General features: G+C 36.0%; 2 protein-coding genes across 2 annotated transcripts; one reads left to right on the top strand and one right to left on the bottom strand.

Moving 5' to 3' along the window:
• Window positions 1-492: 492 nt before the first annotated feature.
• Window positions 493-3,129, bottom strand: rbp4 (retinol binding protein 4, plasma). Its single transcript, XM_086139454.1, has 6 exons — window positions 3,083-3,129; window positions 2,684-2,792; window positions 2,390-2,526; window positions 2,157-2,275; window positions 1,422-1,634; window positions 493-1,179 (listed from the first exon to the last, which is right to left on the bottom strand). Exons 2-6 carry the CDS (start codon window positions 2,786-2,788, stop codon window positions 1,163-1,165), a joined length of 591 nt encoding a protein of 196 aa, XP_085995580.1. The 5' UTR covers window positions 2,789-2,792; window positions 3,083-3,129; the 3' UTR covers window positions 493-1,162.
• A 3,782-nt stretch (window positions 3,130-6,911) lies between these two features.
• On the top strand, window positions 6,912-17,813 carry pde6c (phosphodiesterase 6C, cGMP-specific, cone, alpha prime). Its single transcript, XM_086139448.1, has 22 exons — window positions 6,912-7,516; window positions 8,038-8,190; window positions 9,105-9,194; window positions 9,394-9,534; window positions 9,627-9,701; window positions 9,809-9,873; window positions 10,590-10,656; window positions 10,990-11,037; window positions 11,200-11,349; window positions 11,482-11,625; window positions 12,363-12,428; window positions 12,650-12,805; window positions 13,318-13,425; window positions 13,716-13,825; window positions 13,906-13,993; window positions 14,081-14,181; window positions 14,290-14,397; window positions 14,754-14,817; window positions 15,346-15,420; window positions 15,541-15,624; window positions 16,479-16,632; window positions 16,733-17,813. The coding sequence occupies exons 1-22, from the start codon at window positions 7,049-7,051 to the stop codon at window positions 16,771-16,773; spliced, it is 2,556 nt and encodes an 851-aa protein (XP_085995574.1). The 5' UTR covers window positions 6,912-7,048; the 3' UTR covers window positions 16,774-17,813.
• The last annotated feature ends 193 nt before the right edge of the window (window positions 17,814-18,006 follow it).

Genomic DNA, 18,006 nt, shown 5'->3' with positions numbered 1-18,006 from the left:
ATAATGTTCTGATTTAGCCAAGTGTTTGATTCAAGTTTTGTGTTTGAATAGTTCTATTCACGGTGCTCTGCAGTAGAAAAACAAGTTGTTTTTTTTCCATTTTGTATTTTGTCTAGTTTTTTATAGGTACATTGAAACTAAATGCATTGAACACCTTCAAAGATTTCAAGCATCTAATCTGTCCAACAGTTTAGAAAAAAAGAAATTCTCATTCCCAAATATTTTATTCTAGAATCAAAAAAATTTGAAAAAAAAAAAAAAAAATTCTGGAGGGCTGCATTTTAAGTTTTGCTGGCCAAATGATTTCTTCTGTGGATATTCATTCCCCTTTGTGTTTCATTGATCTTACGTGCACAGCGATTTAAAAAAAAAAAAAAAAATCAAAAGAAAATTAAAAATTTGGATGTGGTCTGACTGAGTCCAAAGGTATGAATTTGTTATTTGCTGGGAATAGAGATAAATATTCAAATGTTGTAAAAATTGAATCAGTCAACAGCATTAATGTTTTATTTAAAAACCTGGATCAAGTATACATGGTAAAACTTTCAGGGGAAAAAAAGAATCACAAAGCTCATGTCTTAAAATGTATGAAGGATTATTTCCATTCTTTATTTTCGAGCTATAATATAATGGTCCTTGGTATAAAAGCAACCTGTAGACCTATCCTTACTTGTAAACATGCAAGTTTCACTCAGAACTGTTGAATGATTAATTACATTAAGAGCAGTCATATTTGCCGAACTGGCGATTTTATATCTATTTTTTTTTTTTTTACTTTTTTATTAATTTTTTTCCAGTATAACAGGTGTCGATTCCTCTGATACCGGAGAGCAAGTTACTTTACAACTGAGTACTAGTAATTGTAATGGGTTATTTCACATTATGAAATGATGATTTAAGATTTTTAAACATTAAGTTGAGGATAATATATGTTGAAAGGCCTATAATCCACTTTGCCAGTGTGTGAAAATTCAGCTGTCCCATTCTATTTATAGTCCTGCCATAAATGTGACGAGTCCAAGGTTTTTCTTCTTTTGACAAACCCATAGACAAAAACAGACACAGAAGGGGGAGGGCTTGTTGGATTCATTCCTAAATAGCAGAGTGGTATGTAGTCCCAGCGATTGAGTGCTTCAAAATAAAGTTCCTGAATGTAAGCTGATCAACTGTCGCAGAAGCCTGCAAATGTAAAAAAGATACAAATATAAATCAAAATATATTTGTGATCAAGTGTAACCTCAACAACTCTAGATTTATGACAGCTATATTACAATCCAAGAAAAAGTTTATGATGACATTTCTTCATTTTCATATCACATGTGACAATCACAACTTAAATCACCACATCTCGCTGTATGACACTAGCTCACAAAAGACATGGTTCAAGTAATCAAGGACACACAAGATTCAGTTCTACTCACCAGTATGTGCTACACGTCTGTATTTGCCCAGCAAGCCAAGCTCCAGCTTTTTCTGGGTGACTATGACCTGATCTTCTGGTCTCAGACCAGTGGGATGGCGAGAAAAGACAAACGAGTAGCTATCCACGCAATAACCATCAGAATTTACAAGTCTGCAAGAGTAATGGATGGCATAGTTGTCATAGTCGGTGTCAATTACCCAATGGTCATCGTCTGGCAGAAGGAAGGAGGGGAGGAGAGTTCATTGCATTTGAAACCAAAAAGAAAAAAAAAGAAGTAAAGCTTGCACTGACTACTTTTAATCTTTTTTTGTAGTCAGTGCAAGCTTTACTTTTTTTTTTTGGTTCAGGAAAGTTCAGACAATATTTCCATGGAGAGAATAATATTTCAGTTATCCAAGTTGCAGAGAGTTGTATTAATTTCATTACACTTACTCCACAAAATACCTAGAAATATTATAACAGCTTCATGCATCTCATATGATTTTTTTTTAACTAACAGTGTTGTTATATTGATTAGAAACAAATCCCGTCCAAAGGACAATCTATGAGTAAACAATTAACATATGTCCTACTGCTATATCAGCCAGCTTTTGTTTTTTTTTTCATAATTCATGACTGTATTAATTTATTTGTGAAGTAAATCTTGATAGTATAACTCATGGGACTGATAAAATAGTGAATTTCAATAATGAATGATTAAAAATGTTTTAGGTAAAAATGAACTACCACTTACTTCCAGCCTGGAGGTAAGCTGCGGCTCCCCAGTACTTCATTCTGAACTTTGCAGGGGCAATGACATCTGGTGGGGGAGCCTCAAAGGTCGCAAACATCTGAGCACACATTTCCCAGTTGCTAAAGGTGCAAAGGGAAACAAAATGGCAGAGAAAGTCTGCTGGTTAAAGTGAACACAGCAAAATGTAAAATCTGAATTCATGTGTTGTTGGAGCCAGATGGGAGGGGTCCTACTTCAGAATGATGACTCTACCCACTGCAGTGGCTGTCATTTGGCCATCCTCTTCGACATTAAAATTGGCCACAATGTTATCAAGTAAGAACAAGCCCTCTGGATCCTTCTTTGCAACTGCATACCATACCCCTGTATACTGAGACAGAAAAGTCCACTTTCAGTCCATTGTGCTTCGCATCTCACATTTCAGGTTCGGAATGCAACCACAAAAATGGTTTTGACAAATGTTAAGATATTTAAACATTTTTTTAGATTTCTTGAAAACATATAAGAATTGGTGACATCCTACTTACTCTGTTCCTGTCAAAGTTCTCCATGACCTGGATGTTGGCCACCTGGACACCATCCTGTGCCCAGGACAAAGCCAAAAGGCAGAGGGACAAAGTATACCACAACATTCTTCTGCAGACATAGTAATGGATATCATAAGAAGAAATGTAGCACAGAGGGAGGAGCAGTTTGAAAAAAAATGTTAAAAAATCAAGAAGACAGATAGAAAATATCAATCTTACAAACAGTTCATCAAGTTAACTAAAATTCCAAAAAATAAGCCTTTTATAAGAGAGCAGTTAAATCAAAATCAGGAAAGAATCAGTAAATTGAAGTTAAATTAAAAAAAAAAAACATACAACCACAATCATCTTCTTCAAATGTTTCATTTCAACACAAAATGGAAAAAAGTTCCTGCATACCTTCTTGCAAGAGCGGCTCTGATATCCACTGGCTCTTTGTCTGGGCTTGGTCTTTTATATAGTTTTCTTCTATTGCATAATGAGTTTTTGGAGACATGAACCTCCCCTGTTCTCCTCACTGCCAGTCTTCCACCCATTGGATAAACATTTACATAACTTACAGGGCCAAGTTCTATTGATTTGTGTGTTCTGCACATTCTGCTGACAGGCCCTCCATATAACCAAAACATGTGTGTTTTTAAAATTTTGGATATTCTAAGGCTCATGGTTTTATGAAAAAAGCCACTCACAATTCCAACGACAACATCTGGAATGAGGTATAATCCTCTAGTTTCAGTGCAGATGCAAACTTGTGTCCAACTCGGGTAGAAATGCACCCCGATATTTATAGAGATTAAGCATTATAAGTCATGTACTGACATTTGTGTGTGCTCTTGTTTCCAAAAGTAGTTAATCTGCTGTTTTGATCCAAGCATAATGGTTCAAGTGCTGTATGTCAGTGGTACTCATAGAGTACTGAAATTCTTACCTTCGGATTAATTATTCAAGAGATTACCAGGGCAAACAATTGTTGGTCGTGCGCACAATGGTTATATGTTAGCTCCAGATGTCTGCATTTAGATTTTGTCAAACTTGTGGCTGATGAAGACAGTGTGGTTGATTCATTTAAGCCATTCATTCATTATCTATACCACTTATCCTGCGCTCAGGGCAATGGGGTGCTTTCAAGACAACATTGAAATACTTACTAAAAAGGTTTTTAAATTCTTATATTTTTATCCTCTCTTGTGTCATGGGATGCTATGAAAAGTCAGAATGTCACCTAAAATGGGTAATATCACTTTTTTCAACAAAACCTTTCAGAAAATGGCATTCTTATCTTAAATATCACATGACATGATTGTGAAACAAAACAAATGCAGATCTGAACACCCACTTTTGACCTGGAGCTTCTTAATGCAATGCAATATCTCTTATTCAAGTAATGACATGTTGTGCTGTCACCATGGTATGACTCTTGCTTTGGGAATAAATAGCTTCACTATGTGTTTGTAAGAGTCAATATAGTTTCATACAATTACACCTGGCATGAAAATGAAGCTGATTCTGTTAAATAATCCCTGATGCTTTGCTTGTACAAAACATTGACAGACTGCCAAAGTCCACTCCAAAAAGAATGAACCAGTTTGAAAGAGAGGTAATCTAATCATTCCTGACCAAAAAGTTTGGAGTCTAGCGTGATAAAGGAATGCTGCAACAGTAGTGGATGCAATGTCACATTTCACATTCTCTTTGTTTACAGGATACCAGTCCAGGACTGCGCAATGAGGGAAAGGGAAAGATCATTAATACTCAGAGTAAAATATAATGTGGTATTTAGTCCCCACAAATCTTTTGAATCAACATCAGAATAAGTTCCAAATACTACTGTTTTCAAAGTACTTCAGACTATGTACAATTGTAGCTTTGGTTTTTGAGTCACTGAACTGGCAGTTCGGAAAATGTGAAAACTCATTGTTAAAGAATATTTAATTCCCTTGTGTTTGAAGAGGAAAACAAACATACTAAACTTACAAATGTTATGGAAAAACAACTTGAAAACTGGTTCACACAAATTTAGTCAGGTCTTCGATTTTTTTTTGTTGTTTGCCAGGCTCTGTATAAAATCAGCACTGCATGTGTTCTATGTACTCTGTGAAGCAGCACTCTTCTAGTTCCACTCCACTGAGGCAGATTGTATAGTTTGCTTTTGTTTTTCACATGAAATTACTCCTCAGAGGAATAGAAAAGAACAGTGAAACGTCTGCATCTTGCATAACCATGAGCCTGGCCTGTCAAACAGCACAATCACTCATTTTCTGCAGAATTTAAAGCAGATGGAATTTGTCCAGAGGCAGCACTGTATTTCATAATCATAAGGATTGGCCAAGACTTGATATTAGTCCCATGTGGATCCAATTAAGGATGAACTTTCCTGATGTAAATGTTCATGTTAAGGCAGGACTTAGCTTATAGTGTGTGAAGCTTAATTAACCTAACATTTCAATAAAGAAGACTGAATTGAGGATTACAAAAAAGAAGAGTGAAGAAGATCAAGTGCATTTGACATGACCCTGAAAATTGATCCTATAATTACTTGACCCTCTTCATCCAACTTTTGCATAAATATTACAAAACACACAACCAAGGTTGTGAACTTCAAGTCTATTCTCTACCTAGGATACTTTGCACCAGTGCAAAAGAAGTAATCATATAGGTTCTCTTGCTAGAGAAGCAGTTGAAAGAAAAAAAAAAGATAGTTCTTTGGTGAAATCCATATCTCAAACCAATATACTAAGCATTTCTGGAGACATTTACAAAAATATCCAATACCTTATTTTAATGGTCGAAGCAAAAAAAGTTATAGGGGATTTAAGATTCTTTTCACTTTATATATTAATTTGTTTTTTCCATAGCTATGCTCTACCAAGAAGACAATCAAAAAATAGAACATGAAAGTCCTTGGTGGGAGTAAATGTTGAAAAGAGTGTAGCTGAGAACCAAACAAACAATATGCTCTTAGTGGTTTTGGGGAGACACCCAAAGTTACCTGACTTTACCACCACCCTCTGCCATTTACAGTGGAGAATAAGAACTTTTTGCATTGGTTCTAGTGGGTAAAGGAATCCCCTGGTGGCCATGGTCTTAAATACAAAGCAACCAAAATACCCTGTGTGTGTGTGTGTTTGTGTGTGTGTGTTTGTGTGTGTGTGTTTGTGTGTGTGTGTGTGTGTGTGTGTGTGTGTGTGTGTGCCATATCCTTAACATCTAAAGTGCATTTCTAGCACTTTAAAGGAGGTTATTCTGATCTACCTTCCCCTCAAATAAACACCAACAAGCGTTTTGTAGGTCTCCCTTGACAAGCTTCCTTAATCTCTACAACAAAAATGAGTGGGGAACTCCTTGTCTTGCCAGCCCACATTCAATCAACCAGACTGCATCAAGTTAATAATAGCCAGCCATCCTTGTTTAGCTTCTTGTCCTCAAACATCCCAGTCCTACAAAATGGGTAATTTCCAGTTCTAAGACCAATGCCTCCATGATGATCATGATTTCATCAGAACATACAGATAGGTTGCCAACACATCTAGAGTGCTTTGTTACCATTACAGTTCCATACACAGCTACAGAAAGTGTCTGACAGTATTTATGTTCTCCCTTCACTATAGGTTGTGTTATAAACCAGGATAGAGAGCGCTAACACCTGTGGCATATTTTGCAGATCATTTGAAGCAATAACTGGTTTGACAAATTATTTTCTGTGTCTATCTTAAATTGGCGTCTTTGTAGACAAGTCACACCCATGAGTCATGAATCACAACGAAGAACTTTCAAAATAGCATAATCACAAAAAGTGACCCACTCCGGAGAAATCTAAAGATTCAACTTTCATATTTTGCCAAATACCATTTGTTTTGAATCAATTTTGAGTTGGTCAAGCAAGTTGGGGGCTTCAAATCAAAACATGACATTGTTACATGAAGTTTTGCTAAATCAACAATAATACAGCATTTATCATTGTAAATGTGTGACCATCATTTCATTTCTCACACATGCAGTGGCACATTGTTTCCTCATGAATTGTTCACTTACTGTCAACATAATTGGACTCAGTGGCCTAACTCTCCCCTGCTCCTTCCTAAGGTGAGCGGGATTGCCCAATATAAAATGATCTGTGCAAGGATTTGCGGGTTAAGGACGCTTAAACCAGGGGTTTTAATGTCATGACGTCACATTAATTAGCAGACACTTTGATCCTTTCAGCCTCTAAGCCGCAGTGTGTCCTGCTTCGGTCACAGGAGAACACGAGAAGTGTTTGACTCCCTCAGGGACTGTGGAGGAGTATGCACCCAACCCTGTAGGCCACAGTGTGATGCTTCTTTAAGAAAAACACATAACTTGAGAATTGAAAGAAAAGAAAAAGAAATGGCAGACCAAGGCAGCGTGGAGAAGTACCTGGAGAACAACCCACAGTTCGCCAAAGAGTATTATGACAAGAAGTTGCGCGCAGAGGCCCTGACGGCCGCCTTCTCAGCACCTGTCGACATCAAAGACACAGCTTCCTTCAAGGATGTTTCCTCCGTGCAGGAGGCCGCCATCATCTTCGAGCTGGTCCAGGAGATGCAGAAACCAGGCGAGATGGAGAAGAGCATGCACAAAGTGTTGCAGAGGGTTGCCCTGATCACACAGGCTGACAGGGTCAGTTTCTACCTTTGCCGGTCAAGGAATGGAATACCTGAGCTTTCCACCTGCCTGTTTGATGTGACTCCAACCTCCAAATATGAAGTCAACGTAGTCCATCCCCAGGTGGAAATCGTGTTTCCCCTAGACATGGGCATTGTCGGTTTCACTGCACAGTCCAAAAAACCCCAAAATGTTCCTGATGTTTCACAGGTAAGAATAAAAAAGTTACCATGTGGGGGGATAAAAGAGTGGATATGCTGCGTATGTATGTTGGTATGCGTGTGCGTGCACGTATGTAGGTGTGTTCAAGCTTTTTTTCAAATTAGAGGGTAAACGCAAATGTCAAAAAGGAAATGGGCTGATGGAGTTTTACATTCTTCAGAAGTCTGCAGCTAGTCACAATCCAGATGCAGCATAGCCTATATCACAACCATGATGACCCATATAATTATTAGACTTCAATACAGCAACTCAGAAGAACAGAAGAATAACTGAAGGCCATGCTGACATACTGATCCATCCTGTGCTAATTCACCCCTTAATGCTGTCTGATGCAGACATGCAAAACAGAGTGTTGATAACTGTTCAAAGTTTGTTTGCTAATATGAAATTAAGATATTTGTTTGAAAAATGCCAATATTACAGAGTACATTCCTTATAATCTTCCAACATGGAAGACAGGTTTGAAATGAGACTGATGGAAAGTTTTGTGGTTGTTTTGTTTGCTGCAGAATAAAAAGTTCTGCGACTTTGTGGACAAACAGACCGGATATAAGACCAAGTGCATGCTCACTTTTCCTTTGATGGCGGAGAAAGAGTGCCTAGGAGTTGTTATGGCACTTAACAAAATAGGAGCGAATAATTTCACTCAAGAGGATGAAGCGGTAAAAACACAAATATACATTATGCATTCACTCTGACTTTGTGTTCTGTTGGCTGAAATTTTACCAAACTAGCTTGTTCACCACATGTATTTGATTGTGATGACAAGTGTCAGATACTACAGTGAATCTATTGTGACACATTTGTTTTATAAAAATATGTTGGAAAAAAAGGTCTTTCTACATCTCAGATCATTAGTTCAAAAGACTTGTTTATATTTAAGACTTTTCCTTGTTATTTAAAGATGACAGCTAAATGGAGATTATTGGCCTAACTGCATTTCCACATTGGCTGCCAAACATTTGTAATTATGTCAGCAGGACCCAGTCACACCTAGCTTGATTTCATGGCTTCTTTGCTGAAACATTGTTTTTTTTTTTTTGTTTATTTATCCTATTTTTCTTTTGAAAGAAAATTATTGTTGAGCAGAGGCTTAGAACCTTCACTGATGCACAATTTTATCAGAACCAATGTCAGATAGAAATTATGCTTTTAGACAGTGGAGTCAAATTCACAAAGATGATTCACAGAAAAATTGTGTCAGGAGAACAAAGGAGTGAAATAGTGAACAGGGAACATACTTGACCCTCTTTGAAGTAATGTTTGAAGATGTGGAGATATTACCTGACAAAGCTATTTTCTGTCTATGCTATCTGAGTTGATATTAAAGTTAAGCTTGTGAATAATTAAAATTTCAGTGCCCAGATATTAACAGATGTCAATTTACAAAATGGAATTGACTCCAATGTAAATAAAAGTGTGTCCTTCATAGGATAGTATAATATCCAAGAGAAATACTTTTTCTAGTATTGTAAGACCCAACCATGCTAATTCCTCAGCCTTTAATGTAATTATTTTCTGTAGTGAATGTGTATAATTTGTTGTTATTTATTGACATTTTTTTATTCATCCTTAGCTCTTCCACAAATACATGAACTTTGCTCAAGCAATTTCCCTTCAGCACTTTACAAACTATATGTTCAATGTGGAATCCCGAAGAAGTCAGGTAAAGTAACTGAATGCAACTGAACATATTAAATCTTGAACCCTCCACTGAGTGTAAGTGAAGAAAGTGTTATATTAGTGCCTTTTGTTTTGAATAATTTAACAAGTTAAAGCCTCAATAAGTAGTGGCTCCTCTTTCAGATACATTTAGCTATATAGTGTTGATAATTTCTCGCTTTCCCTCCTGTTTCTTTGGCTAGGTGTTGCTTTGGTCAGCCAGTAAGGTATTTGAGGAATTGACTGACATTGAGAGACAGTTCCACAAAGCCCTCTACACTGTGCGGACTTATCTGCAATGTGACCGATACTCAGTTGGCCTGTTGGACATGACTAAAGAAAAGGTTGGTTTTGTGCAGATTATTTTTATAAACGGGATTTAAATGTTTCCAACTATGACTGCAGGTGTAAATGAATCTGTGCTGTATTCAACTAGGAATTCTATGATGAATGGCCAGTTAAACTAGGAGATGTTGAACCTTACAAAGGACCGAAAACACCAGATGGGAGGGTAACAAACCTTATCTTTTGATAAAATTATATTTGGTAAGATGTCACAATTACCAGTTATTCGTTGTCTGATCAATCAGTTCTAATTGGCATCTGCTTTCTAACCAGGAAATCATCTTTTACAAGATCATTGACTACCTCCTTGAAGGCAAAGAAGAAATCAAAGTCATCCCGTGAGCAACAATTGCTTTGTCAATAAATTTGTTGTGGATTTAAAATAAATAGAAACGCACTCTTCACCCTTTTTTAAATTTGTTTTGTACGTTTTCTGCACTCGATCCGATTAGTCAGTCATGAAAAAAGAGTTGAGGTATTAAAACAAAAATAAAACAACACACTTTTGATTTCTTGTAACTTTCTTAATAATGCTAGGCCATATTTGAGGAAGGTTAATGCCAGTTTGTTTGCATATTTTTTTAATTTAAATTTTCAGTGAAATCTGGGAAACAAGTTGACAGCAAATAATAGCATATAGATAACCATGGACATTAAATTCTTTACCAATTAATAATTTCATTGAAATAATGATGAACAAAAAACAACAAACCCTTAATATGATGTCTATTTTAATGAATGGGTACTTTGATGGATTTCATTAAAATTGATATAAATCGATTAATGTTTACAAAAAATGTTTTAGATGCAGGACTTACTTTAAATAGAGGTCCACAAATGATCAAGAGTCAATATCAGGGTTGCAGGAATTTGTAATATAGATTACCTGTTCGACGTAAGCATCTATCATCATGTTCATCAGGTGTCCATTGAGGGAAAGTTTTGCCTAGCTTCAGAATTTCTGTTTTACAACAGCTTTATTAATATTCAATAACTATGGATTCCATGATCACACAAGATCACATAGTTCTAACTACATGTCTTACTCCTTCAGAGGCCCGCCTGCAGACCATTGGGCACTTGTTAGCGGGCTACCAACCTATGTTGCGGAGAATGGCTTTGTAAGTTTCTCACATATCCAACGAATAGAAGTGATTAAGAAATAAACCTGAGAGCGCTTGGTTTACAAAAAGCAAAAAACTCTCACTATATTGTGCACAGTGCGATACACTGTATACCATCCTTACATGAACAGGGAAATATTATACCATGGTATACAATACCATTATTTTTGTTGCACTGCAATTTTGTTTCTTGAGAAAACTGTTAACTTACAAAAAAGAACAAATAAATAGTGTAAATAGTAATTTTTATGTCTAGCAACTTTAATCATTTGTACAACATAGGTGTTAGGAACTGCTCATGATAAAATGTTGACTTAATTTGCTTCTCAGATTTGTAACATGATGAACGTGGCTGCAGATGATTATTTCACTTTCCAGGTAAAAGTGACTTTTACTATCTGACCATTTCTGTCCGCAACATTAGTGTTCACCAGTTCTACTTAAATGCCAAGTATTTATTTTACTGAATTCTGACACACAAATACATTGTCTGAAGAATTAGTCACTGAATTTAAAGCATTTGTCATCCGTGTCCTTTAGAAAGAAGCTGTGGATGAGACTGGCTTTGTCATCAAGAATGTCTTGTCTCTGCCAATCGTCAACAAAAAGGAAGAAATTGTAGGCATAGCTACTTTCTTCAACAGGAAAGATGGAAAGCCTTTTGACGAACATGACGAGCAGATCACTGAGGTTAGGACACACACCCTTTGAAGATTTGTTATATATATATATCAGCCTGTAAGAGCAAGAGTTGTCACTGTATCATACTATTACCAGACTTGACTCCATAGCCTACACATTAACTTACTGTACATGTTCCAGGCACTCACGCAGTTCCTGGGGTGGTCAGTGTTAAACTGTGACACATATGACAAACTGAATCGTATGGAATACAGAAAAGATATTGCCCAGGAAATGCTCATGTACCAGAGCAGATGCACACCTGAAGAACTCCAGACCATTCTGGTCAGTATCCTCCTCGACAGGGGTGCAGCACTTTAATGACCATATAGTGTCAGAATGTGTTAGACATTTTGTCAAAAAGATAAAAAATCTCTTAATCATAGCCTTGCCTGGGCTTCCTGTGAGAAAGATGGCACGTACCTCTCACTGTAGTGTTTATCTGTTGGTGTGACAGTATGTTTTTAAAATCCTTTTTTTTAATTTTCAAAAATATAGTATTGAAAGGTCTAAAAAATTATGAAAGAATAATCAAATATTTTGCAGTAAGAGAACTTCTCCTAATAATAAGAGCATGGTTAAATGTATAATAAAAATGTGTATTTTTCAGAAATTTTTATTAGCTTGAAGCAAAAAGACATTTTACTGTATTGCTTAAATCCATGGAATGAGAGGCAGACAAGATTATTTAAAGAATCGATACTTCGAGTCCCACTGAAACCTCTCAACACCACCAAAGAGAGGAATATGTTAGTGTCTTCTCTGCCAATAAGATTATCACTGAAAATGTTCAGAAAAGGTTTGGAAAATGGTGTTTATTAAATATGTTTATCCCTGATAAAGATAAGGCAGAGTATTTTAATGATATGACATTATATTATCAAAACATGATAAATGATTCTAGATACATTCAACTCAATGCATTACACAGTAAGCCCCACAATGCAAGGAATTGCAGGTTATGAACACACGCTAATGGTGAGAAAGTTGTTTCAAATGTTTGATCTTTGTTTTCTTAATAGAACACCAAAGAAAAGTTCGACTCAGAGCCTGAGGACTGCGACCAGAAAGAGATGTACAAACTTTTGGTAGGAACTTCTTGAATTTCAGGATAGAACTATTCAATAAAATGAAACTGTTAAATGTAATACCAGCACTGTTAGATTACTCATATACTACTTACATCAAGTTATACTAAGATACAGTCACAGATAAGCCAAACATATTTCCCCAGGGTAGAAAAGGTCTTTTTGCTGGATAATGACTCTTTGATGTCATCACAAATACCTTTCATTCTGTTTTTCTTTAGAAAGCCAACTGTCCACCAGCTGATAACATCAATGGAGAGAATCTGTACCAGTTCTCCTTCAGTGATTTCCCTGTTTCTGAGTTTGACCTCATCAAGGCAGGCATTCGCATGTTCTTTGAGCTTGGAGTTGTTGAAAAGTTTAAGGTTCCAGCAGAGGTGAGTCATATGCTTTCTTGAAGAACCGGGTTCTCTTACTGAGGCTTGTGTCTCAATGAATCTTTGTGATTAGGGGGAATTTATTTTGACTAGCTAAGCTGTCTTTGGATTAACAATGGATTAACAATTAAAGAAAAACTTCAATTCAAAAATCAATGTGAAAGTCAGATTTTTTATTTGGCTTGGGAAGATAGAACCGGAGCTCTTATTTATATCTGTGAATTTGCCGAGACATGACCTCTCCGTGAATTCTTAATGTAAACCCAAGAGTCTATAAAGGTATTCAGACTCTTTTATGAAACAAGTTTAAAAGAAGGCAGAGTACGGACATTGCGGGACTTGAAGATGCTCAATTATAAGTGAAATATTAGGGGTGCAAATTTATTAAGATTGTGTTCATCCTAGCCACTTCTGAAAGGCCCTGATTGTTTAATTTTCTTTCATTTAATTTTTTTCTTTTTCTCTGCATCCTGCCCTCTTTCCATGCTTACAACCTGTCTTCCAAACTTTAGACATTGACTAGGTGGATGTACACAGTAAGAAAGGGTTACCGTGCCATCACCTACCACAACTGGAGGCATGGCTTCAATGTAGGCCACACTATGTTCTGCCTTCTGCAGGTAAGATCATGAATCACTTGTCTTTTGTGTGCTAAACAGACAAACTCACTAAACAATTGCCTATTATGCAGTATTCAATGTTATCACTACAGCTTAATATACATCCATATTTATATATAGTAACAATCTTTACAGATTCATCAAATTATTTATAATTATAATTTTTTTATAATTTATAATTATAACGCTAAATGAAATGTATGAGTGGAATGTACGTCAATAAGGTGAAAAGGCCACAACTCACATACGTACACATACAAAGGCATTTATTACTTTCTCTTCATGTACAGACAGGGAAACTGAGGAAGTACTACTCTGATCTAGATGCCTTTGCCATGGTGGCTGCTGCTTTCTGCCACGACATTGACCATAGAGGCACTAACAACCTCTACCAGACAAAGCAAGTCAAAACATGTGTTTGAGAATGTGACTAATGTGTGTAAATTGATCCCCCTCACTCATCTTGTGTTTTGTCCCCAGGAGTGCGTCTCCTCTGGCCAAACTCCATGGTTCATCCATCATGGAGAGACACCACTTGGAATATAGCAAAACACTCATGGCTGACGAGGTGTGAAAACATTTGCAGCCAAGAAGTTATACATTGTCTCAGATAACTTAAGAATATGATACATTATCTCTTTGTTGTCTTCTGCAGAGCCTGAACATCTTCTGCAACCTTCAGAAGCGACAATTTGAGAATGTGCAGCACTTGTTTGATGTTTGCATTATTGCCACTGACCTGGCACTTTACTTCAAGTGCGTTTGATCACGTTTTTGAGTTTGTCCAACACATTAGATTTTGTATTAGGACACTATTCACTTATCAATGAATTGTCCCTGCAACATCACTCTGTGATCACACAGGAAGAGAACCATGTTCCAAAACATTGTGAATGCCACAGAACCAATGACAGATGATAAAGAGGCCACTGCTTTTGTTTCCAACAACCCAATCAGAAAAGAAATCGTCATGTAAGTGTTTGGTGATGGTATAAAAGGAACTATACAGCTGTTGCATTGAAGATATTATTCATCTTATCATATTAACATATTAATATTATTCATCTTATTTATCTTATCTTATCTTATCTTATCTTATCTTATCTTATCTTATCTTATCTTATCTTATCTTATCTTATCTTATTAGAAGTCATGCAATCTAAGTAAATGCTATGAAAAAAATATTGGGCAAAACCCAAACTACCTTAATTTGCTCTAATAAATACTGAAAAGGTACTAAAAGTTTACATAACAATTTCAAGTATAATTTCTGGTGTATCGAAAAATAATAATCATCTTCTGTGATTGTCTGACTGTGTCACCTTCAGGGCCATGATGATGACAGGCTGTGACCTGTCAGCCATTACCAAGCCCTGGGAAGTTCAAAGCAAGGTGGGTGACTTCCAGTTTTGATATCTGGGGATTCAAAAATATACCACTGTGATACCATTAAATAAGTGCACAACAAAGCATGGGCAGACGAATCTGCCACATGTTCAATCTATTTTGCATCATAGAACAAAACCACCATATTCAAATATTACAAATTGCACAAAATATTACAAGAGGCTTGTACATACAGTTGTACCATTTGGAAATAAGCTTTTTGTTAATTTAGCTTGTTATTTTGAATACTTTTAATGAAAAACAACAACAATAATTTATTAAATTGTATTTCTTTTTATCTGAATTGTGCATACTATAGAATAATAACATTTGGAATTTGGATGAACTAACTCTCAGAGTAAAATTTTGTCTGCCCCTGGGGGGAAAAAAAAAGCATTTTCTGTTCTGAAACAAGAATATATATTTTTTTTCTTTAATTTTGGAATCCTCAGCTTGATAATTGATCGATTACAGATTCTCATTCACTGTAGTAATTCACTGAGGATTTGGCAATTATTCTCCTGCTGTCTCCAGGTTGCCCTAATGGTTGCTGCTGAATTCTGGGAACAGGGTGATTTGGAAAGAAGTGTTTTGGACCAACAACCAATTGTAAGGATTGAAAATCATGTCTCACCTTCTCCTCCTCCCCATACCTGTGCTGACTATTTTCAATGTCCTTGAATGAAGTCTTCGCTCAACTGAACGCTATCTTCTATCTGCCTCTCTCAGCCCATGATGGACAGGAACTGTTCTGATCAGCTACCCAAGATGCAGTGTGGTTTCATTGACTTTGTGTGCTCATTTGTATACAAGGTAATTAATAGCTTTCACATGATATAATTTCTCTTAAGAAATAAAACCAGGACTGTGATAGTGATACATGTGGTAATAAATATAGTGATCAAAGTACGATTAAAAAAAAAAAGGGTTGCAAGAATTTATAAATACCATTTATCATTCAAATAAACCAACACCGAGCAGACCTACGGTCGTTTAATCCAGTTTCTGTTTAAGGCCTCATAAACACACAATGCTTAAAACACATTTTGATATAATCGCTTTATGTTATTTGAAAAAATATAATTCTGTAAACTACATGATTCATTCAGTTTTAAATGTGGTAAGTTGTTTAGTGATTTATGATGCTCTTAATTTCAAGCTCAGCCCACCTCCAAAACAAAACACTAAGTCACAGAGTCAGTACTTTAAATTCAATTTAAGATTTTTAAAAACTATAGATTTATCTCCATAATGACAGGGCTGAATAAAAAACACAAACTGAAACATAGAACTATCAGTAAACCTAATGTGTCCTATATTTTTGAATTGCAATTTATAAAAAAAAAATCAATTTCTATGAACTTGTATTTTTTCTTTCTTAGTTCTCCTGACACTTTCCAATTATCTTGAGTAGATGTTGTGGCTCCCATCTTCCTAAGTTGTAAAACAGGATATATATGAATAAACTGATTGAACTCAATTGGCCCCAAAAGGAATTTCTGGCTAGCTGTATGTCAGACAGGACAGTATTTTGACTGTAAAAAGCCTGAGCTACATCCAGAACTACATGTGTCAAGGTCTCAGAGGACATAAATTATCCAAACTTTTCATCTTTAAGTGTTCCACAATGTGAACAACACATAATTGAATCCAACATGTTTTTTCAGGAGTTCGCCAGGTTCCACAAAGAGATCCAGCCCATGTTTGATGGTTTGAATAACAACAGGGCTCATTGGAATGAGTTGGCTGAGGTCTACAACGCAAAGATAAAGGCCATTGAAGATGAGAAGAAGAAGCTGGAGGAAGAGGAAGCCAGAAAAGGTAGAGGAAAGACTGAATATACTTATACATGTAAATGTAATGGTCAAAAGAGACAGCGAACCAGTAAAATTGGTCTCATATCAACTTCTTTGTTTTCCAGCTGGTGGTGATGGGAAATCGAAAACCTGCATCATCTGCTAAATTTCTCTGTCACAAGGGTTTGGACCCCTCTAGCTTGGTTTGCACTAATCCAGACTACTCTAGCCTGGTGGGTCAATTGGATCTCCATCAGCGCAGTTGTTTCTGATTAGAAACTATCCAGTTTGGGGTCCTGTCCTGCTTGGACTGTTCAAATCTGGTCTAGCTGATTTTAGTCTCACATAGTCAAGTCTCATCTGAAAACCAGCCTGTAATAGTGTTAATGGATGGAAATTTTTCAAACATCATTGAAAAATGCTAGATCTCTGAATGCAAAATAAGCTGTTTTACTCTGAAGATGTTATGTTTTTGGAACTTCCTCTACTTCTGACCACGTGAACATTTGAAAGCTATTCAGCACAGACCCCACTATCTACCTTCAGTACAGCAATATTATAAATCAGTCTTTTTATGCTTGGTTTGTAACCATGCTTGTCTACATTCAATGGGTATAATCATAAGTTTCAGATAATTTTGAAAACAGTGTTTCTATTTACAAATAGTTCACTGTAACTTCCACAATATGCACTTAGCTGCTGCTGTTTCGGCGGTGGCAGGCCATGAATAGAGGGACGATAAACCACAGGAAATAAACACATACCTTGATACTTGAAAAATCTGAAGAAGGGGATAAAGCAACAATAATTTGTTCTGATTTTACTATGAAGTAGAGTTACATTGAAAATTGTTTCCTTGAAAACAATGGCAAAAAAACTGCTACCTGACAGATCAGTTAAAAAAATAAATAAAATAAAATAAAATAAAAACACCAGTGAGTGACACCAAGGGCTGATGTTCTCAAAATGCCTCAAAATGGCTGATGAGAATAAGAGTATGGAAGTATATGTGTTTATTTATTTATTTATTTATTTCAATATGCACTCTATATACATATACTTTTGACTGTTTGAGAATTTTCTACTTGAATTGGCTTTGGAAATGGAATGTGTTATTCAAGCTCTCCGGAAGGGTGCTCTGTTACTGTGAAACATTATGTAAAACATTACTGAAACGTGTTAGGTCTTTTCAGCTATGATCAACACCTATCTATTTTTCTCATACAAGATGAAAAACCCAGATATTGCTTTGTGCATACTGTTGAAGACACTGCTTATGATAAACATACAATGTGATATCAATTCACAAATGAAAACGTGTTTAAAATGAATGATTTCACATATTTGTAATTTATGACATAGATCTTGAAAATGTAAATGTGTAAGAATAAACAAATGC

The sequence above is a fragment of the Fistularia commersonii genome, chromosome 32, assembly GCF_037954325.1.
Source record: "Fistularia commersonii isolate RoL2024-O1a breed Wild chromosome 32, RoL_Fcom_v1.0, whole genome shotgun sequence".
Taxonomy (NCBI): domain Eukaryota; kingdom Metazoa; phylum Chordata; class Actinopteri; order Syngnathiformes; family Fistulariidae; genus Fistularia; species Fistularia commersonii.
Note: the sequence above shows the minus strand (reverse complement) of the source record. Positions and strands in the feature narration are given on the sequence as shown.